General features: G+C 40.6%; 1 protein-coding gene across 3 annotated transcripts; it reads left to right on the top strand.

Annotated features, from left to right (window-relative positions):
* Positions 1 to 13,573: 13,573 nt before the first annotated feature.
* pdcb (phosducin b) lies at positions 13,574 to 20,316 on the top strand. Of its 3 annotated transcripts, XM_047801607.1 has the most exons (7): positions 13,595 to 13,668; positions 15,118 to 15,171; positions 16,408 to 16,553; positions 16,680 to 16,712; positions 18,205 to 18,264; positions 18,452 to 18,600; positions 19,347 to 20,316. In XM_047801607.1, the coding sequence occupies exons 5-7, from the start codon at positions 18,216 to 18,218 to the stop codon at positions 19,854 to 19,856; spliced, it is 708 nt and encodes a 235-aa protein (XP_047657563.1). In that variant the 5' UTR covers positions 13,595 to 13,668; positions 15,118 to 15,171; positions 16,408 to 16,553; positions 16,680 to 16,712; positions 18,205 to 18,215; the 3' UTR covers positions 19,857 to 20,316. The 3 variants fall into 3 exon arrangements, with proteins under 3 accessions (XP_027010067.1, XP_047657564.1, XP_047657563.1); XM_027154266.2 differs by lacking the exon at positions 15,118 to 15,171 and having other exon boundaries at positions 13,574 to 13,668; XM_047801608.1 differs by lacking the exons at positions 15,118 to 15,171; positions 16,680 to 16,712 and having other exon boundaries at positions 13,574 to 13,668.
* The last annotated feature ends 4,771 nt before the right edge of the window (positions 20,317 to 25,087 follow it).

Here is a 25,087-nt window from a genome sequence, read left to right as displayed (position 1 = left end):
GTAAATCTTTAGGACAAGCATTTATAAGTTAATATTAATGAAAATCCTCATGCTCAATGTGTACATTTATCCATAAGATCACTAATTACTGTAAAGTTTGATTTACATTCAGATCGACGAACAACATTTATGAGCATTAATTAAGAATATAAAACATAAATGATTTTCACACCCATGATTTAAGACGAATTAAATGAGCCAGTCAGATATGTTTTTATTGTGTAGAATTCAGTCAACATCATTTTCATTTCTGTTTTAACTCATCACTTTTTCTATGGAACATCATTAACTGATCTTTGTCATTATTGTGGGTAAACAACACACAAATAAGATCAATATAAGCCTTTCTCTTGCAGAAAATTGTAGTTTTGACATTTTGACGGGGCAGTCGTGGCCTAATGGTTAGAGAGTCTGACTCGTAACCCAAAGGTTGTGGGTTTGAGTCTCTTGCTGGCCACGACTGAGGACACCATTTGAACAAGGCTGCCCACTGCTCTGTGTGTGTGTGTACTTTGGATGGGTTAAAGAGAATTCTGAGTCACCGTACTTAGCAGTATGTCACTTCACTATAAACACAATTTATTATTATTATTATTATTATTATTATTATTATTATTATTATTATTATTATTATTATTATTATTATTATTTCATTTGAAATAATCACTTAACTCTGTGGATATAGCAGGATTTCCAGACACATTCACTCAGGGTGAACCTGCTCCATCCTCATGCACCCTCTTTCCTCTACAAATATTTAAATATAATTCTCTGGAACAGGCAAAATGTTACAATATTTGAGATTTCAAGATTTCTATTGACTAAACACACACCATAGCGGGTCTTTACACACTGACCTAGTCTGCATAGAGCAGATAGTCAGACGATTGATGGCTTGTTTAACAGCTAAATGATAGCAATGATGTGATGCATGCAAGGTAGCAGATGCTAGAACCTGAAGATTAGGAATGATCTACTTAGTACTGTGTATACAAGCATGAGTATACAATCCACACACACATTATTATGATAAACCCTCTTTTACTGACTTGGTCATGGTTATTGTGTGGTGTTCTGCCATTTGTAAGATTGAATCATCACAACCTACAATACATGACCTACAATATTTGTTCTACATTTGAGCCAATCCTTATGTTTGAGTGTGTTATTCCTACAGTTATATGGCATTTGTTGAGTAATATGTGTAAACATATGGCACTAATATCACAATCAGCTCAAAGTCATAGCTTCCACTAAGCTAAAAATAGACCAAACCGAAGGGAAATCTTTTAATTTTACTTTGCTACAGCTTGTAATCATCAAAAAACGTTATTAAAAGCATTAACACACTTGCAGTAAACTTTTAATTTTGAAGACAGCATTTTTTTCTCGTTGCATGCCCACAGCGTCACCTAGCGGCCTAATGGAGGTCCAGAGAAATGAATCCAAAGTTTTTATGTACAGTATGTCTTGAAAGGGTCTACAGAAAAAAAAGGTGCAAGCAGCAATTAAGGGGGCCAAGCACTTACTGTCTCCACCTCTAGGAATAGAGGAAGACCAAAAGCCACACAGAGCTTGGATGCCTGATCTAAAAATTTCAAGCTGATGCTGAAAAAACACCTCACTTCCTGATTTTAAAAGCATTGCCAAGCACATGATGTCACATTTCGTTTCTCAACTATTCATCTTACTTAACACTATATGTAATTTGAATATTAAATATATCATATATACGGTGGCCGAGAAGTGCAAAACACATTAACAAACACGAAAACAAATTAACAAATCCGAAAACACAATGACAATTCAGACAACCCGGGAACGGTAGGTATAGTTTGTGAATGTAAATGTAGAAAACTACACCAGGTTACATTTGTAACCCAGTTCCCTGAGAAGAGGAAGTTCTGTGTGCACACACACCAATTTAATGGCTCGAAAAAGACATGTGATGTAGGGAAAATGCACCAGCAAGTCTATATAAAGGCATCTATGTCATATTACTACAGCTTTAATTTGTCTGAAGGAAGCGCGAGTGAACACCCGGGGGGGTGGTGAGTGAGTGGTAAGGGTCTTGTTCCCTTCTCATGGAATAGGGATACATTTACATTTCTGCCATTTAGCAGATATCCTTATCCAGATCCAAACATTTTATTTCAATTAATACATCTGAGTATTCGAGGGGTAAGGGCCTTGCTCAGGGGCCCCACAGTGGCAGCTTGGTGAATCTGACATTCATGGCAATCCAATCAGTAGCTAAACTCCTTAAACACTGAGCTAAAACATACGTTATCTTCAGGTTCTAGGCTGATGCTACGGGAATGTCAATTCCCACGCTGCTACACACCAATAGATGACTGTGTCAGTGGCCGTGAGAGACCATGAGTGGACTGGGAACAGAACATCAATAGTCCTGAACGACCTGGGAGCTGTAGGATGAATGGACCCTTGGGGTGCAGGATAGCTTAGACATGCCAAGGGCAAATTCTTGGAGGGTGGGGGTGACTGACAGGGCCTGCAGATCTGCCACTCTTTTGAGGGAGGCCAAGAGTATGAGCAGAGCCATCTTCATGGTTATATACTTCTTAGAGGCTGACTCCATGGGCTCAAAGGGGGATTCCAGCAGCCCCTCCAGGACCCCTGAAAGAGGTACCAGGAAGGAAGGCACAGTCTAAGGGAAGTTCTCAGCCACCTGGCCCCAGGCAGAAAAGAATAGACCAAGGGTTGCCTACTGAAGAAGGCCCCAAAGACTGGTTTGTGGTTCACACCAATGGCAAGCATGTACACCTTTAAAATAGAGCAGGACAGGCCCCAAGAAAATGGGTCCTAACAGCATTCATCCCAGCACAGAGCATACTGCTTCCTAAAGGAAGCCTTAGCATTCAATAGAATCTCCACCACCTCAGATAAGAGGCCTGCCTCCAGGAACTGGATCTTACACATTTTGGGGTGAGGGTGTAGGATTTTACCCCTGCACCTGAGAGTGGAGATCTTTCCGGACAGGGATCTCCCATTTAGTGCCGTCTAATAGGGAGACTAGGTTTACGGACCAAACTTGAGTGGGCCAACGAGACACCACTAGAAGTTGACTTGATCGTGGCACACTCTGGCTAGGACTTCTGGTAGCAGAGCTACCAGGGGAAAGGAAAACAAGTGGCTCGGTCACATCTGTACCAGGGCATTCAGGCCCAGAGCGGCTGGATGAAAAAAGGAATACTATTTCGGACAGTAGGTCGACTCCATGGAGCTGCCTTGGAAGAAACCCTTAGCCCTCGTGTCAGTATTCCTTCTTAGCCCACCTGGTGGAGATGACTGACCTAAGGTACTCTCTCTTGCCTGATAGGTCTGACCGGCCTATGACGGGGCCCAGGCCACAACACACACTTTTCCCTGCTCTGAGTGAGCTGGGAGGGGGCCAGGAGTGACTGGAAGATGGACCAGGCTTCTCACTGCGGTGAGGGATAAATATCCTGAATGCCACCAACTGGTTTTATCTCCTCGTGCTTTTTGATGAAAGTACACACTGCTTTGCTGGACAGACCCTTTGGTGAAATCTCTTGAACATTCAGGAGAAAGGACCAATCTTTGTCCTTGTTAAATTAAGCCACAGGTGCCTGTCTGTGTGCAACTAGTGCAACCATTCAATAGCCTGTGGCATGGGACATTTGCTATGTGGCACAGAGTGCAAGATCCGTGGCTTGATGGAGCTCACATACCGCCTCAGTTCTTTGAGCAGGTCAGTCTGGTAGGCTTGTAAGACCATCATGGTGTGTAGGGGTGCACCAACTTGGCCTGCTGCCATGTAAGTCTTTCCCACAAGGGCTGAGGTGGCTCTACACTGCTTAGAAGAAAGTGCAAGCTTCCTCCATTTTGGCAATGCAGGGGAGAGATAGCTTGCAAGTGTCTTTTCAACCCCAGGTATGGCCGAATACCCATGATTTTTACAATGGTCGAAAATTTTGAAGTGGCTGGGGCAAAACTATTTTCCTCTTCAGGCCAATGTAATTTTAGCTCCTGGAATGGATCTCCAGATCAGTTGAAGAAGCCCCTCCTCACATACACTGAGCAAAACCCAATGCGGATAGTAAAATACTCTCTTTCAGGTCAGGGGAAATCGCCATGTGAGCTCTTGAATTTGAAATGGAGAGACTAGATTCAGCTCAGAAGACAAGTGAAAGGGAACGACCCATCTCTTGTACTGATTCCACTAATTCAATCTGCGAACCCCATGAGAGCCCAGTGGGACCTGAAACACAGATGCTTGGCTACAAAATACAGCCAAGAGGGATTTAAACTTACGCAGAAGAAACCTTTCACAATACGCAGCAAACAGGCATACTCTTCTCCCAAACAAAAAATGCAAAGAGAGTGCGTGTCATCCTCTATGGTAAAGTGAAGTAGATGCCCTTTTAATGTCTTGTTAGCACATATTTTCCTCGTCATATGTCCTTTCCAAACCTTTAACCCTATGGGGTCCAAAGGTGCGCCTGCCATTTTTTCCTCTTCAACGTGAAATCCATTTAAAATACTCAGTCATTCATAATCATACACACACATGTAATACATCATTCGAAACTGTGGTCTACTTTTATATGACTGCCTTCATAATAGCAACAAAACGCTGTGCTTTTGGCAAATAAAGAAAATAACCAGGGTGTGCATTCAGACATCTCTGTCTCCTTGACCATCTTCCTGAAACACGTTACAAACATGAACTGATAACTCCGCCAATACTTATCACACGAACATGATGCATATGTCTAATGCCTAATACAGAACGTCGGTTCACAGGACTGAAATGTCTGAAATGACTACTTTTAAATGAAAAGCAAATATGCTCTTTTTGTGTAATCTGTATGTAAGTAAAGAGAGGTAAAGTTTTTCTGGCTCGACCTCATCGCTAATGTGATCCCACCTACCGCGCGCTTACCATTCATATGGACATTACCTGAGCGGTCTATGCAAACAAGATCAACGCCCCAAACAATGCTGTAAGAAGCACAAAGTTTTAACAGATTCCATTAAAGATTAAAAAAAATTCCATTAAAGATTTTAACAGAGCCATATTGTATTGGTCATACACACTATCGTTACTTGTATACATATCGTTACTTTATTATTTATTTTAAGCATCTGTCTTGTAGTTTAGTGTCTGTTTGCTCGGTCTCTTGTCTGGCACAGTTTGCACTAGGTTGCACACATGCACTTTATGTGGATTTTAGGATTTTTTAGTACTTATCTCTTGTCTGGCACTGTTTGCACTAGTTAAATATTCTAAATAAACTACAAACACAAATTATACACATTTATTTTGTCTTCACATTCTTTCTTGTAACTCCTCTCAGTCACACACTTACCTGTAGGCTCATTATGCAGCTCATTATGCAGCTCATTATGCAGCTCATTATGCAGCTCATTATGCAGCTCATTATGCAGCTCATTATGCAGCTCATTATGCAGCTCATTATGCAGCTCATTATGCGGGCCTTTGTCTTCTCAGGTGTGAATCACATTAATATGCATGATAGTTAACACCTACTCGCATATGCCCTTTACAAACAAAAAGTGTCTTAGAAATTTTAAATCAATATATTGTTTTCTGTGAGCGAGTAAACAAGATGATTTTCACATAAATTTGAAGCAAAAACACCAGGATACAAGATCCAGTTCTCAAACGTCCTGTGAACCGACGTTCTGTATGTGTTTTATTCAAGTGATTTATAATGTTTCATTTTTCACTAACTATGCATAAACATTGTTTTCTCAAAAACACAATCATGTACATACATGCTGCTCACATATTATTGTAGTCCAGTTTGTGCTGATTACAGTGATATTAGACTTTAGCCATTTATATCTTCATAAGCAACTGAAAAAAGCACAAATGTCAGGGTATGACAAAACTTCTCCAGGACCAAAAATACCCTTAGACCCCATTGGCATGTTCACACAGAGCTTCAGACCCAACTTGCTCGAAGAAGCATTCCATAGAGTCAGTCTTGATATCAAGCATCAGATCTCTTTATTGCCAAGTATGTTTTCACATACGAGGAATTTGTTCTAGTACAGGAGCTCCACAGTTTCAACAGAATGGCAATGATAAGAAATGAACACATATATCATATAGACAGTTGTATGTACAGTGGAAAAGAGAATGTGCAAATTGAAGTATAGATGTGCAAATTAACATATAAATAAGTATTTGTAAACAATGTAAGAATAGGGTTTGTTCTGTGTATGTTAAGTGTTCAGCAGATGGATTGCCTGAGGGAAGAAACTGTTCCTATGTCTGGTCATTTTGGTGCTCAGGGCCCTGAAGTGTCGACCAGATGGCAACAGTTCGAAGAGTGAGTGTGCTGGATGTGAGGGGTCCAGAGTGAGGGAGTGTGCTGGATGTGAGGGGTCCAGAGTGAGGGAGTGTGCTGGATGTGAGGGGTCCAGAGTGAGTGTACTGGATGTGAGGGGTCCAGAGTGAGTGTGCTGGATGTGAGGGGTCCAGAGTGAGGGAGTGTGCTGGATGTGAGGGGTCCAGAGTGAGTGTGCTGGATGTGAGGGGTCCAGAGTGAGGGAGTGTGCTGGATGTGAGGGGTCCAGAGTGAGTGTGCTGGATGTGAGGGGTCCAGAGTGAGTGTGCTGGATGTGAGGGGTCCAGAGTGAGTGTGTGTGCTGGATGTGAGGGGTCCAGAGTGAGTGTGCTGGATGTGAGGGGTCCAGAGTGAGGGAGTGTGCTGGATGTGAGGGGTCCTGAGTGAGTGTGCTGGATGTGAGGGGTCCTGAGTGAGGGAGTGTGCTGGATGTGAGGGGTCCTGAGTGAGTGTGCTGGATGTGAGGGGTCCAGAGTGAGTGTGCTGGATGTGAGGGGTCCAGAGTGAGTGTGTGTGCTGGGTGTGAGGGGTCCAGAGTGAGTGTGCTGGATGTGAGGGGTCCAGAGTGAGTGAGTGTGCTGGATGTGAGGGGTCCAGAGTGAGTGTGCTGGATGTGAGGGATCCAGAGTGAGTGTGCTGGATGTGAGGGGTCCAGAGTGAGGGAGTGTGCTGGATGTGAGGGGTCCAGAGTGAGGGAGTGTGCTGGATGTGAGGGGTCCAGAGTGAGTGAGTGTGCTGGATGTGAGGGGTCCAGAGTGAGGGAGTGTGCTGGATGTGAGGGGTCCAGAGTGAGTGTGCTGGATGTGAGGGGTCCAGAGTGAGTGTGTGTGCTGGGTGTGAGGGGTCCAGAGTGAGTGTGCTGGATGTGAGGGGTCCAGAGTGAGGGAGTGTGCTGGATGTGAGGGGTCCAGAGTGAGTGTGCTGGATGTGAGGGGTCCAGAGTGAGGGAGTGTGCTGGATGTGAGGGGTCCAGAGTGAGTGTGCTGGATGTGAGGGGTCCAGAGTGAGTGTGCTGGATGTGAGGGGTCCAGAGTGAGTGTGTGTGCTGGATGTGAGGGGTCCAGAGTGAGTGTGCTGGATGTGAGGGGTCCAGAGTGAGGGAGTGTGCTGGATGTGAGGGGTCCTGAGTGAGTGTGCTGGATGTGAGGGGTCCTGAGTGAGGGAGTGTGCTGGATGTGAGGGGTCCTGAGTGAGTGTGCTGGATGTGAGGGGTCCAGAGTGAGTGTGCTGGATGTGAGGGGTCCAGAGTGAGTGTGTGTGCTGGGTGTGAGGGGTCCAGAGTGAGTGTGCTGGATGTGAGGGGTCCAGAGTGAGTGAGTGTGCTGGATGTGAGGGGTCCAGAGTGAGTGTGCTGGATGTGAGGGATCCAGAGTGAGTGTGCTGGATGTGAGGGGTCCAGAGTGAGGGAGTGTGCTGGATGTGAGGGGTCCAGAGTGAGGGAGTGTGCTGGATGTGAGGGGTCCAGAGTGAGTGAGTGTGCTGGATGTGAGGGGTCCAGAGTGAGGGAGTGTGCTGGATGTGAGGGGTCCAGAGTGAGTGTGCTGGATGTGAGGGGTCCAGAGTGAGTGTGTGTGCTGGGTGTGAGGGGTCCAGAGTGAGTGTGCTGGATGTGAGGGGTCCAGAGTGAGGGAGTGTGCTGGATGTGAGGGGTCCAGAGTGAGTGTGCTGGATGTGAGGGATCCAGAGTGAGTGTGCTGGATGTGAGGGGTCCAGAGTGAGGGAGTGTGCTGGATGTGAGGGGTCCAGAGTGAGGGAGTGTGCTGGATGTGAGGGGTCCAGAGTGAGTGAGTGTGCTGGATGTGAAGGGTCCAGAGTGAGGGAGTGTGCTGGATGTGAGGGGTCCAGAGTGAGTGTGCTGGATGTGAGGGGTCCAGAGTGAGTGTGCTGGATGTGAGGGGTCCAGAGTGAGTGTGTGTGCTGGATGTGAGGGGTCCAGAGTGAGTGTGCTGGATGTGAGGGGTCCAGAGTGAGTGAGTGTGCTGGATGTGAGGGGTCCAGAGTGAGGGAGTGTGCTGGATGTGAGGGGTCCAGAGTGAGGGAGTGTGCTGGATGTGAGGGGTCCAGAGTGAGTGTGCTGGATGTGAGGGGTCCAGAGTGAGTGTGCTGGATGTGAGGGGTCCAGAGTGAGTGTGTGTGCTGGATGTGAGGGGTCCAGAGTGAGTGTGCTGGATGTGAGGGGTCCAGAGTGAGTGAGTGTGCTGGATGTGAGGGGTCCAGAGTGAGGGAGTGTGCTGGATGTGAGGGGTCCAGAGTGAGGGAGTGTGCTGGATGTGAGGGGTCCAGAGTGAGTGTGCTGGATGTGAGGGGTCCAGAGTGAGTGTGCTGGATGTGAGGGGTCCAGAGTGAGTGTGTGTGCTGGATGTGAGGGGTCCAGAGTGAGTGTGCTGGATGTGAGGGGTCCAGAGTGAGTGAGTGTGCTGGATGTGAGGGGTCCAGAGTGAGGGAGTGTGCTGGATGTGAGGGGTCCAGAGTGAGGGAGAGGGACTCCCCTCTGTAGTCTCCTGAGACATTCAGAACTAATAATTGTTTAAACAACCAATCAAATAGGGCAAAACTTTGAAGCTATGAAGCTTTCCTGTTAAACCCAAATGCCATGAGGTGTACAATACTTTCAGAAGTAACTATATGTGGACATCTGATCTTCGCACCCATATTTGCTTGTTGAATATCTCCTTCCAGATTCCCAGTCCGCCTTTGCCCTTATAATCATCTCCACTCTTCTTTCCAGTAGATGTTGGAGCATGGCTATGGGGATTTGCCAAATCAGCCACAAGAGCATTACAGATGTCAGGAACTTTCAGGCTAGGTGGCCTGGGTCAGTCAGGGTGCTTTCCTGTTTCCATCCAAAGGTGTTCATTGGGGTTGAGGTTACAGTTAGGTCTCTGTGTAGGACACTGCAGTTCTTCTAATTGAACCTTAGCAAACCATGTCTTCATGGAGCAGACATGTTTCCAAAAAAGAATATATTAATTGCTACCGAATACACATATATTTTAGACAGTTCTATGATTCCATCTTTGTGAAAACAATTATAAAATATTGTTGGTAGGAGACAGCCCTCTCCTGGCTCAGGTCTTATTTGACTGATCATTGTCAGTTTGTAGATCTCATTGGTGACTAAGCATACTAAGGTTATTTGTAGTGTTTTGCAAGGTGCTGTTTTAGGCCCACTTCTTTTCTCCCTACAGTATATATGCTACCACTTGCAATTATTTGCAAACATTTTTATTAGCTTCTATTGTTTCACTGATGACATGCAGCTATATGTTTCAGCTAAGTCAGATGAGAGATACCAGCGAATTAATATTGAAGACATCAGACAGAGGATGCTAACTTAGTTTCTCCTGCTTAACAAACTGACAAGTGCTTTTACCGGGACTACATGCAGTCAGTGTAGGGTATATGCTGTTCACCCCGAATGTTTCTCTCATGATTTTGCTGTTGTTAAAGAAAGAGCAACAATGTCTTTAAGGGAATCAACTTTAAAGCAATGATCCCAATGTGTTTGAAAGGAAGTGCTTTCAGGACCACAGACAGATCCCAATGCTGTACAAGAAAGTTGGTGTAAATGCTGTGCTTCACTTATAAACTGGCAGATGATAAGATCCTGACCTATAGACCACAAGCTAAGTACTATATGTCATGCCATGATATCAACTAAATAAACCTAAGTTAAAAGTGGGAAAGGCTCTCCACTTATCCAGGAGGTCTCTCAGAAATCATGGGTGGAATACTTCTCCCTGTGTTTGTTAGAGGAACACTTTATGCACCAGTAATAGACACGGCTGGATGTATTGGTATTTCTGCCGAACTTAGATTGCCTGGCCAATCAGAATCATTGCATGGCCCCATTCCCATAATAGCCCTAATTAACTTCATCATAGGGAACAGATACTATAGAACTTGTCAAGACTCCTGCTTGGACATTCTCTGCCGGAACGTTAGGGGGTGTTCCAGGAGCGTGTTTACTGCCACGTGTCTTATCTCACTCACCTGTTTGTTATTAGTTCAATTAGTATGTGTTTTTATTTCCTCCACGTTGCCTTTAGCTTCGCAGAGTCCTCATTCTTTTGTCGGCGTCAGTGGATAAGGTTCTGTTTCGTGAGAGAAGTCTTCATGTCGAGGTACGTAGTTCTCTTTGGCAGGTATGGGACAGAGGCCTGAGTAATCTTCTTGTCAAAAGTTGGAATTAATTACAGGAAGAGGGCAGAACTAGGTCTGGTCTTTTTTGATATTCTATAATAGCTGTTGTTTAATTTACAATTGTGTCAGATAATGGTCCCTAAATGTAATTTTCAGAAGCACAATACCAACATAGTGGAAAAGCACTGCTTGTTAATTATAAGGTTGGAGACCGTTTATTATAGCAAAGAAACAACTAGAAAGAATGTTGGCTTTACCTATGACTAGACCACACCTAAGTGTAAAGGGCTGATGAATCATATTAAATTCAGAGCACAAACACTTCTGTCCTGTAGCAACTTATATTCTGTTAAACCAGAAACATATTGTATGATTTATTTTATAATATATATTGTGTATTTTATTACTGTATACTAAATTCATCCATTCCTTAGTGAATCAAATGATCCAATCACTTTCTTTTAACTGTTCTTCAGACATATTTTTTTTAACTGTATTAATTAGATCATTATTTATTTTATTTAAGTACAATATTTGACACATGGCAGGAGCATGAACAAGTGACAGGAGTATTGTAATGGCATTATTAGGGCAGATAACAGAAGGGAGGAATATGTAAGTGGGACTTTTAGGGACAGAGTAATATAAAATGGGTTACAACCCTTAACATTTGCCCAGATGCCCATATGTAGACTTGTATTATTATCAGAAATAAAAAACTAATACACTATGAGAGATGTAGACAGGAATTTTTTTAGGAATGGAATTAATATATTATTCTCTGATTTTGTTGTAGTTCATCTCCAAGCTAGCAGAAAAGTGTAATGTACTGAATATAATCTTAGTAATACAAGTAATAGAAGCAAAACAGTATTGCTCTTCCTCAGGGACATGCAGACAATTCGGCACAATGAAAAGGAAATATTCGCTGATTTGATCTGATGACATTTCATCTTTCACTGCATTTGTTTTCAGATAGAATCCTATATCATATACAGTAGGTCTATAGGCATTGTCAAATATTTTGATTGTGTGGGATGCTAACAAAACTTTATCCCTTTATTTCCCTAGCAGTGGAGAACATTCATCCCAATTTCCAAACTTGCAATGATAAATGTTTTACCAGCTAAGAAATTATACAGTTAATTAGATGCTCTTGTGTCTTGTCCTGGGATGCAATAAGATGCTTTTTGCATTTACACTATAACGGTTATTTGGTCATATGTGCCTCAGAATCTGGTTTATTTGATTAGAACTCAATGTGAGACTAATTTTCAGATCACCTGAAACACATGTTAATAGCAGGTTGAATGGGGCCTTAGTGGCTCATTGTTATTATTATAAGGTTATTAATATTATAATTCTTATCATTTCAGTTATATTCATATTCAAAATCAAATTATTTCTCTTCCAGCAAAAAGTATTGAATCACATTTATGAGTGACATTTCTTTCTGTTTCGGACAACTTTATGCATTATTTGAGCAGATGTCAGTTATATATTGTATTGTAGTAGTATTGTTATGCATGCAGGCCTCCATCTGCAGGTTACATTAATATGAAAAGAAAGCTTAGCAACAACCTTCTCAATCTTACTGGGTCTTCATGTAACAGGCCTGCATATATTCCACAAGGAATTTCAGCTCTTTATTTTCAGTTAGTTAGATATTAATGTTGACATGTTTTTTTTTACCTGTAGTTATCTGTTTAACTATAAACATAAAGTATATTGTAATACATTAAGCATACAATATTTCATCAACAGTGATTGACAGGCCCAACTAATCGGGATGCAGCAATGTCTGTTTCAAGAGCCAGCATTAATATGTGGATGTTTTTGTGTTGCATCACTCCACCTTTAATACATGTGAATACAGTATGGCACCATGTACGCCATGTGACCCCTTTGTATGATGTGATTTATTTATCAATTCCCTCACCATTGCAACACTTGACAATTTTGCATCTTAGCTCAAATCAGCCATTTGGTTTAAATGATACATCCCCAAGGAGGAAAATAAAAAAGTGCCTGATGATGCCAAGCACTTAATTATTCATCAGCTATTAATAGATGTGAGTGTGAAATTTTGTTGGTCTTAAGAAGATGACTGTGTAAACCAAATTGGGCCATAAAGATTAAACTGGATTCCAACATTAAAGATGATGGGGTCTCATATGTCATGGGGTGCTATCAAATCTTCGGGACTCTATGCACCACTCACTCACTCACTCACTCATCTTCTACCGCTTATCTGAACGTCTCGGGTCACGGGGAGCCTGTGCATATCTCAGGCGTCATCGGGCATCGAGGCAGGATACACCCTGGATGGAGTGCCAACCCATCACAGGGCACACACACACTCTCATTCACTCACACACACAGACACTACGGACAATTTTCCAGAGATGCCAATCAACCTACCATGCATGTCTTTGGACCGGGGGAGGAAACCGGAGTACCCGGAGGAAACCCCCGAGGCACGGGAAGAACATGCAAACTCCACACACACAAGGTGGAGGCGGGAATCGAACCCCCGACCCTGGAGGTGTGAGGCGAACGTGCTAACCACTAAGCCACCGTGCCCTCCCTCCTCTATGCACCAATAAATAAATAAAATCTTGACCTAAAGAAATTTTCCTGCCACATGTGAATGTTGTGATATAATGTCCCAGATATATAAATGTCATGGGGATGGTGTGACTGTACCTAATCACGTTTTTAACATACAGTACATGTGATGTTTGCTCCACGTTGTTTGAATTACATTGCATTTACAGTCAGGTGAAAAAATTAGGACACCCCACGAAAGCCTGCGTTTTGTTTCATTGTTAAACATTTGGGCATTTTATCTTCATGTTAACAATATTGCAAGATCCAAGAAATATAATTCAACAAATGAAAACCAAATGTTTTAGATTATCTGTAAAATCTAATTTCTTGTGAGGAAAAAGTAAAACACACCCACATTTATTTATACTAAAATAGATCAAATGACCTACAGGTGTATCACATAAAGTGCTTATTATTAGAACATCGTTACAGAGCATTTTGTAGAAGGCTTGTCTTATTTAAACCTCAGATATTTGGTTTGGAAGTGAGAGGTTTCACCATGGTGAGATCCAAAGAGCTGTCAGGAAGATAATTTTTCATGCTTATGAATCAGGTAAGGGATATAAAAAGCTCTCAAATGAATTTGTAATCAGCCATTACACTGTGCAAAATTTTTTTTAGAAGTTTTAGAAGATTAGTTTCCACTGAAAAACTTTCCACCTATTCCTGTAAGCCATGAATTCTGATATGTATGTTTATGTGATTATGTATGAGATATGATTTCCAGGTATTTAGCTAAGGGAGAAATGCCAGAGATCTATAAATGCTCTAAAAGCTTATGTCTACTTCTACACCTTCTCTGGCTGTTTCTGCACTGAACAGCTGATATAGTGTTAACAATCACCACTGCACCGTCACTTTTCTTCTGTGTTTTGCACTATTTTGCACCACTTTAAAATCATACATCCTTGCACCACCCAAAAACTATCATTACACTTCTGTATGTCCATATATATATATATATATATAGATAGATGTATATATTCATAATGACATTCCTTTTGTACAGCTATATCTGTCATACCACTTCATATTGTATCATACTTATATAATAACCACACTATATAACCCCTTATTCAGTTACATGTACATATTACTACACCTTCTGTATAACCTCATACCCTTATTTATTACACTGCCACTTGTAAATAAGCCTGTAATAATCTATGTACTTCTGGTTAGATGCTAACTGCATTTCATTGGCTCTGTACATGTACCTTGCACAATGACAATAACGTTGAATCTAATCTAATCTAATCTAATATAATCTAATCTAATCTAATCTAATCTAATCTAATCTAATCTAAGGAGAACTCTTAATTAATGCAATCAATGACAAGGCATCGTTTTCCTCATTTACACACAGGGATTTGTCTGTACGATGTTCTGTAATGAAACCTGTGTTTCATTCACACCTGTGAAGCATTTCTCTTCATTGACACACTCATTATTATAAAACCGAGAGCGATTTTCTCATCCAAACTAATCAAGAGCTACACAAAACAGACACCGCGTTTATTCCGTGTTTGGCACAGATGCTGGTGTTTGTTGCTTTTAAATTGTCTTGGGTGTTTGTTGGAAAAATACAATGGCTCCCAGAACACTAAGCTCTGTCCAAAGTAAAACAAAAGATGTGGAGAAAAGGAGGCTTCTGTTATGGCTTTGGATGTCGTTTGTAATGTTAAAAAAATAATTCTTAATAGTTAATGTTAAAAAAAAATTCTGTAAAATCATTCTAGACAAAAACTATATTTTTTCATCTGATCTTAGAGCAATATTGCAATTAATTATAACAGCAAAATTTATTTATTTATTTATTTATTAATGGTGCCTTTTTCTTAATTGCTTTTCTAGACAATTCTGGTTCTAACCATGAAGAATGTCTAAACTTTCAAGTACATCTTTTAGACTAGTGTTAATGGCATGAATCAACAATACACATCTTTCCTCCTACTTTATGCACTAAGCAGCTCTGATGATGTTATCATGCTATCGTTTAAAGGGCAGGCGATGAAAGGAAAAACAGGCCGCATGGATCAAGATTTCTACACAACAGGTCCGATATAAACTACTGGCTTTGTTTAGTGAATAAATAACATGGAACATGCACTTTTTTGTGGGTAAATTATTCCATATCCATCTGTCTCTCTGTCTTTCTCTGTCACACACACAGACACTGAGCTGTACAGATGAGCTATGAGCTAAATGGAAAAAGTTTCTTTTGTTCTTGCAAAACAGCAGACAGATATGCTCATGTGCAATCTCAGAGCCTGCTGTATGTTACTGATTTACGTCAACTGACTTTTGTCCCACACAATTAAGCAGAAAAGCAGTGGCTCACCAGTTAGAGCTCCTGTCTACTGGTCAGAAGGATTTGAGTTGAATCCTGGTTGATTACAGTTCAAAACTACTGTTACTTTCATGCATGGATTATGAAAAAGACAGGACAATAGTGTGATATTTTCCGACCACAGATCTGATTCTTAGCAGAGGTGATATTTTATCGCTTACAACACCACACCCACGAAACTGTGGCCACCGTTGACATCACACCTTTACCAAAAGAACTTCCTTTCATACACCTACTCAGCTATACTGTATAAAACCCACCCCAGGTGTTTAATGTGTTGTATTGTGACATGGTTCTGCCATGACACAGGTGAATAAACTATCTCCTAAATACTAAATACAGTCGATGAAAAGATCAAATCTGGAGTTCTAGGAGCTTTAAGACTACACGTCACCGGCGAATTTAACTCTGCTGTGTCATGATTGTAATGAAATGATCCTATATACTGTAAGTATAGGAAGAAGCTCGCAATGCTGTGCTTTTCCTTTCCAGATTAAGTTGTACACAGTTGTCCAAGTCTGTGATTAACGTTTCACCTCCACAAGTACAGATAGTCCTGTCTGAGCTGTCTTACCTTTCCAGAAATGTTACATCCATCTAATGAAATTAAGCTGGGTTTATGTGATAATTATGACACAAAAAGTGAAAGTTAAAAAGAAAACTCAGTAGTGTTTATGGGATGTCTCATAATTAAAAAAACTGACATCAGAATCTTACTTCATGACTGTGTTTGAGGAAGCAGGTTCTATATTGGGTCGTATTTGGGTAAGTTGAGATAATACCGCTGTGTGCTTTTCTCCCACTATACATCCCCAAACACCAGAAATAATCATAATTCATTCATTTTGCTGAATTTCTTCAAATATGTCTTATTCTGACATTACTCACTTCCTTAAGTTATGTTTCAACGTGAGTCTAATTCCAGCATTTAAATCCTCTTAGGAACCTTGAGCTAATTTCATTGAATAGCACAGTGTTGTCCACGAGCCTCATTATAAGAAAGCCCTCCTTAAGCAGCCTAAAACACACCACTGCAGGAGCTGACCACGTAACAGTCCGGTTATTGTCAAGCAACGAGACACGGAAAGGTAAGAGGACAATTATGTGCAAATCGAAGATCAAAAAACCTTTATATCGTTGTTCAGTCTGTTTTTTTAGAATTGTAGTTGTCAGTCAAACTCTTATTAATTTCTGGGTTGTTTTTTTTGTTACAGCGGTGGGAAAATACTTCAGATTTCAAAAAGCTGGTAACAAACATTTATATGTTTAACTCAATTAACTCAAACATTTATATGTTTAACAGCTTTGTATTTCCCAGGTCTTGACTTGATGTTGTTTCTCATCAGCATGGCTCGTTGTAACATATACAGGCCCATGGCTGGTGACACTGAATGCTATATGCTAAGGATTAGGGTTTAAACTCAATCCCAGCAACGTGCGGTTATTGATTCTAGTGTTCTGAATGATGACCATCGATCTTAAATTATTATGAAAAACATGCCCTTGAACTGGCAGCTTAAAAAACATGATTTTTTTTTTATCATTAAAAACATGTTTATAAGGAAGACAGCATTATTTAAATCTGGTCAGCGGTAAGATCTTAAAGAAGCCTGCAATGCATTAGCCTAGAGAATCTGAAAAACTGGATTCACTAAACATTTGCAAAAACAAACACATAACAGTTGTCTAGTTAGTGTGTGGAATGAGATGAACAAAGCTCTAATCCCCTGACGTCATGTCTGGATTTCGGCATGTGTGTGGAAGGATTTACGTGACATCAGCGTCGATGTTACACTGGTGCCTCACATGTAAACCTGTAGGGATCAGCTGAAGTTCACCATCTGTACACAGTTTTCATCAGTAACTTAACAGAACAGAAATGGCTAGACTTATATACTGTATAGTGGGTAGAATTGTAATACTGTGAATATGTAAATAAGATAATGCATATTAAATCATTTGAGGTAGTAACAGACAATTCCCAACCATTTTGTAAATAAATAACAGTAAATAAATAAAACTAATTCATGCTAAAAGCTAACCATGCTGACAAATTGGATTAAGGAATAATCCTCCAACTTAATAGATTTAATTCAGCCTGACAGAAGCACTCACTTTGTAGTCTATAGATGCTAAACTCCACTTTAGTCAAGCACAAAAAGTTATGTTATATTCACTCTCTCACTCTCATTTATCTTCTACCGCTTATCCAAACTTCTCGGGTCACGGGGAGCCTGTGCCTATCTCAGGCGTCATCGGGCATCGAGGCAGGATACACCCTGGACGGAGTGCCAACCCATCACAGGGCACACACACACTCTCATTCACTCACACACACACACTACAGACAATTTTCCAGAGATGCCAATCAACCTACCATGCGTGTCTTTGGACCGGGGGAGGAAACCGGAGTACCTGGAGGAAACCCACGAGGCACGGGGAGAACATGCAAACTCCACCCACACAAGGTGGAGGCGGGAATCGAACCCCCGACCCTGGAGGTGTGAGGCGAACATGCTAACCGCTAAGCCACCGTGCCCCCTTGTTATATTCAGGGAATGTATAAATATTTATTAAACCCCTACATCTGAACACAAAGGAAAAAAAACCAAAGGAAAAAGTAACCAGTCTCTTTGTTTTAGTTGCCATAGCAATAAGATCATTAAGCTTATGCAATAGTATTCATTTCTGCTATTATTATTATTCATATTTTATATCCATATTTTTTTTTGTCAATAGACAACAGCAACATGTCTGACAGAGGACTAGTGGAGGAGGACGTTACCGTGAGTCACACAGGTAAATGAATTAATATATTGACCATTAAATATATAGGCATCATACTCAGCCAAGAGTATATACATTATTAGTGTATACATTATTAGTGTGTATTATTGTTTTATATGAATCTCACTAAAGTGAACTGATACATGGATGACAACTGTGTAAGTTTAATTATTACCAAAAACTTCCCATCTGCCACCAGGACCAAAGGGAGTAATTAATGACTGGCGAAAGTTTAAGCTGGAGAGTATGGATCAGGAGTCTTTACCTCCCAACAAGAGGGAGCTTCTGAAGCAGATGTCTTCTCCACACAAACCTAAGGAGGAGTCCCTGTGTACGTCTAGTCAAAAGGTGGGGCTTTCTTTCTCGGGCTTCTCTTATAGCAACAAAATATTAAAAATGGACATAGTGGGAAATACTGAGATACGAGTTGGCATAAAAGGCGATGATTACTTTTTAATTATTAAAAATGATCATTCAACTAAACTGCAAAAAAAGTCATGGTGTCTTGTATGAAGAGATCTGTAGAGACTTGGTACACTACATGGTCAAAAGTAAACGGACTCCTGACCATCACGTCATCATGGGCTTATTGAACCTTGCATTACAGATTAATTCCCCCTTTTTTATTATATTGCGCTCCGGTCTTCTGTGAAGTCTTAACACTAGATGTTGGAGAGTGTCTGTGGGGATTAGTGATCATTCATTGGTGTTGTAAGAGTGAGGAGGTCTGGGGTTCAGTCGGTGTTCCAGTTCATCACAAAGGTGTTCAGTGGGGTTGAGTCAGAGTCAGGGCTCTGTGCAGGACACTCGAGTTCTTCTACTCCAACATTAACACACCGTGTCTTCATAGAGATTTGTGCACAGGGGCAGCATCATACTGGAACAGGTATTCAAATGGTAAAGCTACAGCATACAAAGCCATTCTGAACAACTGTATTCTTCAAAATTGATGGTAAGAGTTCGGGGAAAAACCTCGTATGGGTTTAATGGACAGGTGTCCACAAAACTTTGGCCATGTAGCGTACTTCAGCCTTGTTCTGATCATCCTAACCTGACCATCTCCTAAACCCTTCTGTTCACCCTTATCCCTTCAGATAAGCATTCAGGAGTATGAGCTGCTGAAGGAGGATAATGAGCAGTGTCTACGCAAGTACCGTAAGCAATGCATGCAGGAAATGCATGAGAGCCTCAGCTTTGGACCCAGGTTCAACGGTGTGCATGAATTGGACAGTGGTGAGGCATTTCTCGAGGTAATTGAGAAGGAGCACCGGCTCACTGTAGTGGTTGTGCACATCTACAAAGTTGGTGTCAAGGGCTGTGAGGTATTGGACAGGTGCCTGGACTGCCTAGCTGCCGAGTATCCCAGCGTCAAGTTCTGCCGCATCAGCGCAGCTGTCTCTGGTGCACGTGAACACTTCTCTGACAATGTTCTACCAGCTGTGTTGGTTTACAAGGCTGGAGAGATGCTGGGAAACTTCTTAGCTATCACACAGCACTTCACCGATGAGTTCTTTGCCACAGACGTGGAGGCCTTCCTCACCGAATATGGACTGCTTCCAGAAAAAGAGTTCAGGTCAGGTGGGGATAAGGCAGATGTGGAGTGAGTGAGGAACGGAAGGGATGGAAATCATTCAGTAAATCTGCAGGTTAATAAATCTGAAAGCAATATCAAAATTTGAAAATGTCTGGTTAAACAGAGCCCAGAATCGTGTCTCGTATTTAGCCAGTTGTTTTTCCAGTTATTTCCTCCTTATTATATAGTATTATTGGACTGATTAAACTATTCATGTATTGTTATACTGTGTAAATGTATAGTTAGCATCTTCAGTCTAACTTCCACTTTGGCATCTTTATGATTACAATAGTACAATATCCTAACTGCAAAATTGTCCTAGAAATAAGTTGGATACAAAGCTATATTTCAGATATAAATTGGAATAGAAAAGAAAAACCCAGTGTCATCCTCATAGGACATAAGATATAAATCACACCAGAAAGCAGATTGGGTGTCTGCATCATGTAGTATTATTCTTATGTTATTAAAATAAAATATTCATAATCTGATGAATGGTGTCTTTTAATCTGTATCGAGTGTCCAGTGAACATTTCTGAGCTTTCAAGAATGTCACAAAAGAGAAAAACTGATTCAAAGCTATTAAATCACCATCTATCCTAATACAAAAAATATAAATAAATATTGCCTTGAAATAATTGCTTGAAGAGTTTCCAGGTCAAAACACTTTTTTATTTTAAAACCACTATAAACCACAACAACTGTTGATTTCTCATCTTATAAATACTCAAAATATTTTTAAAAATAAATTAAAAAACAAGGGCGCACGGTGAGTTAGTGGTTAGCACGTTCGCCTCACACCTCCAGGGTCGGGGTTCGATTCCCGCCTCCGCCTTGTGTGTGTGGAGTTTGCATGTTCTCCCCGTGCCTCGGGGGTTTCCTCCGGGTACTCCGGTTTCCTCTCCTGGTCCAAAGACATGCATGGTAGGTTGATTGGCATCTCTGGAAAATTGTCCGTAGTGTGTGAGTGTGTGAGTGAATGAGAGTGTGTGTGTGCCCTGTGATGGGTTGGCACTCCGTCCAGGGTGTATCCTGCCTCGATGCCCGATGACGCCTGAGATAGGCACAGGCTCCCCGTGACCCGAGAAGTTCAGATAAGTGGTAGAAGATGAATGAATGAAATTAAAAAACATACTTACAGTTGGCTTAAACTTACATCTCTTTCTCCATCCATGTGCTGGACTTTCTTTTCTCTCTTAAATCTGTAAGAAGCTTAAAAATGACCTTATTTCAAATACTGAATATTTCTATCCGATTAGTTCTTTGTACCTCAGTAAAGTTCGGTCTGCATTGCTGGAGAGTTTGTGTGCATTTGCTAACAATTTTACTGCGATTAACATGAAAAAATAAAGTATTGCTATTATAATAACTGATAATCACTCATACAATAACAGCTTGAGCATCTGGGCTCAACATAGTGCGCTTCTCATTGACCACACAGCCATATTATCAAGACTTTTATTGTAGAATTCTTATCGGATTCAGAGCTTTAAGCTACTTTATCTTTAAAATTTATACTCTAGATTTATTGTGCTTTAACAAACAGGGTTGTAAAATGTAAATGTTTAAGTATCATATATTTATATAATATGACCACCAAAGTGATAGCACGTAATTACATAAACTAGATTTTGTATTAGTTTGTGTTGTGTAAAAGAAATCTGTGATTTTTATCGTTGATGATGTAACATAAGTGAATGCAGTAGCCTTGCATCGAAGACACATTGTTTGCTTCCACAAGACCATCAGAATTAACGACTGGTAATGAAATAAACAGTCTTTTATGAATTTAAACATTTAGGCCTACGTAATGCACACACAGACTTCCACTTTTTCCCAGAGGCCTATTTTATAATCAAAGTATATTTACTTTAAGTCAAGTAAAGCTTTCTTCACCACTGGACCATAATCCAGAAACAAACAGTGTTGACATGCAACTTCACCCCAACTTCTGGGAAACCTCCGCTAAACATTTCCTATTCCAGCCTTAAGCCTTTGAACTTAACATAATTGTTAAATAATTAAGTTTAACATGAATAGTCACCTTAGCTGTCTCAATTTGTCGGCTTTCTTTCTTTGGGCTGTGCAGGTGTGCACACACCCACCAAATACCTACAGATTGTTGTAAAGCATTGAGCCCTGTGTGTGTGTCACACCTTCACAGACTCCTGCAGTGTTTCATGCACCGGGTCCTCCTGCGTGAGAGCTTGGAACCTAAATATCCCTGGGCATGTTTGGACAACTTTCTTCAGGTATGTCATCACAGATCCATGCATGTGCTAAAATTAAAACTCTGGCACGAAATAAAACTCTGGCACGAATGCCACTGAAGGTCACTGATGAGACAGTGTTAAATTGACTCCATGTTAGCTTTTTTTGTGTGATTAAGGCTTAACCTACAGTACTGTGTCCCGAATCAAACAAACCGACAACAAGGCATTAACTTAAAGATTCATTCTGACCTTCATGTGTTAAAAAGTTATATTAGGTCTGTTGTCCGTGTGGACCGTTCTCTGCTGTATTACTAAAGTGAAGTTTGTTGTTTTTATATCTGATATAACTAAAGATTTAAACTTCTGTTCAATCAATGCTGAGTAATCTTTAAGTAATCACTTTCATTTACTAACTTAGGTTAGTTTATTGTGTATTGTTAAAAAAATGAACACACATTTTCCCCACACTCTAGGACATTCTAATGTAAAGCACTATACAGTATGAAGGTCACACCTTTCCAAACGTCAGTGGATTTTATTCATTCAAATTGGACCATAAGTAACTCATGCTTAAGTAACCAGTCAATACGACCCAAACATGTTTAGCACAATGTTTCAAAGACACTACAGAACATTTGTTAGATATTACTTGATATTTTTTAACAATTACATTTATATCATATATTACAGTAACAGCATATTTAAATCAGAACACATTTCCATTCATTTAAGCAGGCAAATAAAATTGTAACGACGACTTTGAACCGTCCAATGTTCAGAGTTTACTTCCTGTTATTAGCGATTTAATCCATGCTCGTGCTAATCTAGGTTCGAGGTATTGTCAGTTCACTGCCTTACCGAGACGTGCAATGTTGCTGTTTCACGTGTTGACGTTTTATATCACGTTCTCAGTAGAATAAATAAAGTCTACCTCCATCTCCTCTGTTTTCACAGCATTTAGCTCCAGGTCGATTTGACTGCACCAGGTCAATCTCCCTTCTGTAGACAAACATCCATCTAAGAGATGAGCTCAATGAGGGTTGTGTCATCTGAAAACATCACTAGTCTGATGGATTGGTGACCAGAGTTGTGTCGGAACTCAGAGCCGCGTCCAAGTGGACATATCGCAGAATATATAATTTAGCAGAATATTGAATATTAACTATTTAAATAAACTATTTAACTATTTACTATTAAATTAACTATTTAAATGAACTATTTATTTAAACATAACACTATAATTGATAACACAGACGTCTTGTGTATTAATCCTCTTTTACAGCTACAATGAGTAAGTTTCCTCATTTCAGTTCTTGCTATTCTATACTGTATATGATTTCTACTGATTATATAATTGATTGATTATATGTTATCGTTATGAGTTAGAATTATGATAAAAGTTCTTGATTATATCGGTTATGTTGTATTGCTGTTTTTGCTAAGCCCTTGCTGTTACTGTATAATGTTGCTTTGTCTGTCCCAGTCCAGACCGGGCTTGCATGCACATGCATATTTTAAGCCTTAGTTTCTCTATTTCTACTAAAGGTCAGGTTCCCCTTAGACCCTCAGTCTCAGAGTCAGCAGGTCCGTCTAGCTGGTCGCCTGATACAGCCGTCTCGCCCTACTCCCTACATGACGCCTGTTTCAGCTGAACTTTCGACTTTCACTTCCTCACACATCGTTGATCGGAGAGCTCAGACTGACGAGGCCTGACAGCTCCGAGTCTGGTTACTTTTACTGTTTATGATTACAATAAACTTCTTTTCTTGTTTATATCTGGCCTACAACATCGCCTACATATGTCCTATGACACCAATTGTAATATTTTGCAAGGCTTAATACTTTACTTTGGTTATAGTATTGTAAGGAATAATACTTTAATTATTTTTACTAAGATTTTTCACAGCAGTTGCAGCTCTTGGTGTACAGGGAGAATAGTAAAGAAGTAAGGCATCAGAATGGATCAGGCAGGTACGAGGATTAGATCACTGGCATCTCAGGAGTAACGTGTAGCTCGACAGAGAGAGAGGGAGAGAATATTGTGATCACGTAACGCTACAAGGACAATGTACATTATGTGCAAAATCTCTCAAACTAGCCGAGCTCACCTGTCTGAGTCTCATATTTAACCAAAGGTTTTGCCTTACAAAATGGATCCAGGAGAGATTTGTGATCATCTCCCAAGGTTAGCTCCTGGTTTAGGTAGATTTGCTACAGTAGATTTTGAAATCATCTAGGTTTGTAGAAAAGAACCATGAGCATTTCAATCCCAACATCTGGACCTCACATGAGTAACCTGGTCTCTTCAGCTACCCAGAGGTTGTTCATACCCACACACCTATTGACTTATTGTATTGTCTTTTAAATGGTTCTCCTGAAAAATGTAAAGAATTCTTCATCCAATTTATTATATTTTCTGGTGCAGTGAGAAAAGGCCAACCCTCAGAGGATTGTGAGGCTCCTATAGATGTCCCAGCTCCAGGTGGCTTCCACTTCATGAAGATTTTGGGCATTCAATAAGCAGATGCAAAATACGTGTGGTCTTTGAGGACAACAACCTCCTAATCAATACACAGTTTTCAGACTATATTTGACTGTAGAAAGAACATTATTCATAATAACACTGGTGTTTATAACAGTTTATAATAATCACAACCTCCAGTGTCACCCAAATGAGGATGAAGTTCCCTTTTGAGTCTGGTTCCTCTCAAGGTTTCTCCCGCTTCCATCTCAGGGAGTTTTTCCTCACCACAGTCACCTCAGTCACCTCAGGCTTGTTCAGTGGAGATAAATACAAACACATTTAAATATGATATAATATTAATCTTGAACTATTTATTCTATTTTACTCTAATTATTTTAATCTTTGTATAATATTATTAAACCTTTTGTACTACATTTCTTATGTTCTGTAAAGATCCTTTGAGACAAGATGTATTTTTAAATGCACTATACAAATAAATTTGAATTAAAATGTTTAATGAATTAATGTTGTGCATAAAACCAAAGCCAAATTCTGAATATTACCCATGTCCTTTCTCAGGCACTC

The sequence above is a fragment of the Tachysurus fulvidraco genome, chromosome 16, assembly GCF_022655615.1.
Source record: "Tachysurus fulvidraco isolate hzauxx_2018 chromosome 16, HZAU_PFXX_2.0, whole genome shotgun sequence".
NCBI lineage: Eukaryota > Metazoa > Chordata > Actinopteri > Siluriformes > Bagridae > Tachysurus > Tachysurus fulvidraco.
Note: the sequence above shows the minus strand (reverse complement) of the source record. Positions and strands in the feature narration are given on the sequence as shown.

Bases quoted from the DNA above. Each gene is read 5' to 3' on its own strand.
- pdcb (XM_047801608.1), top strand. From the start codon at position 18,216: ATGTCTGACAGAGGACTAGTGGAGGAGGACGTTACCGTGAGTCACACA. The intron at 18,265-18,451 runs GTAAATGAATTA...ATCTGCCACCAG, and splicing joins CGTTACCGTGAGTCACACAG to GACCAAAGGGAGTAATTAAT. The intron at 18,601-19,346 runs GTGGGGCTTTCT...TTATCCCTTCAG, and splicing joins TGTGTACGTCTAGTCAAAAG to ATAAGCATTCAGGAGTATGA.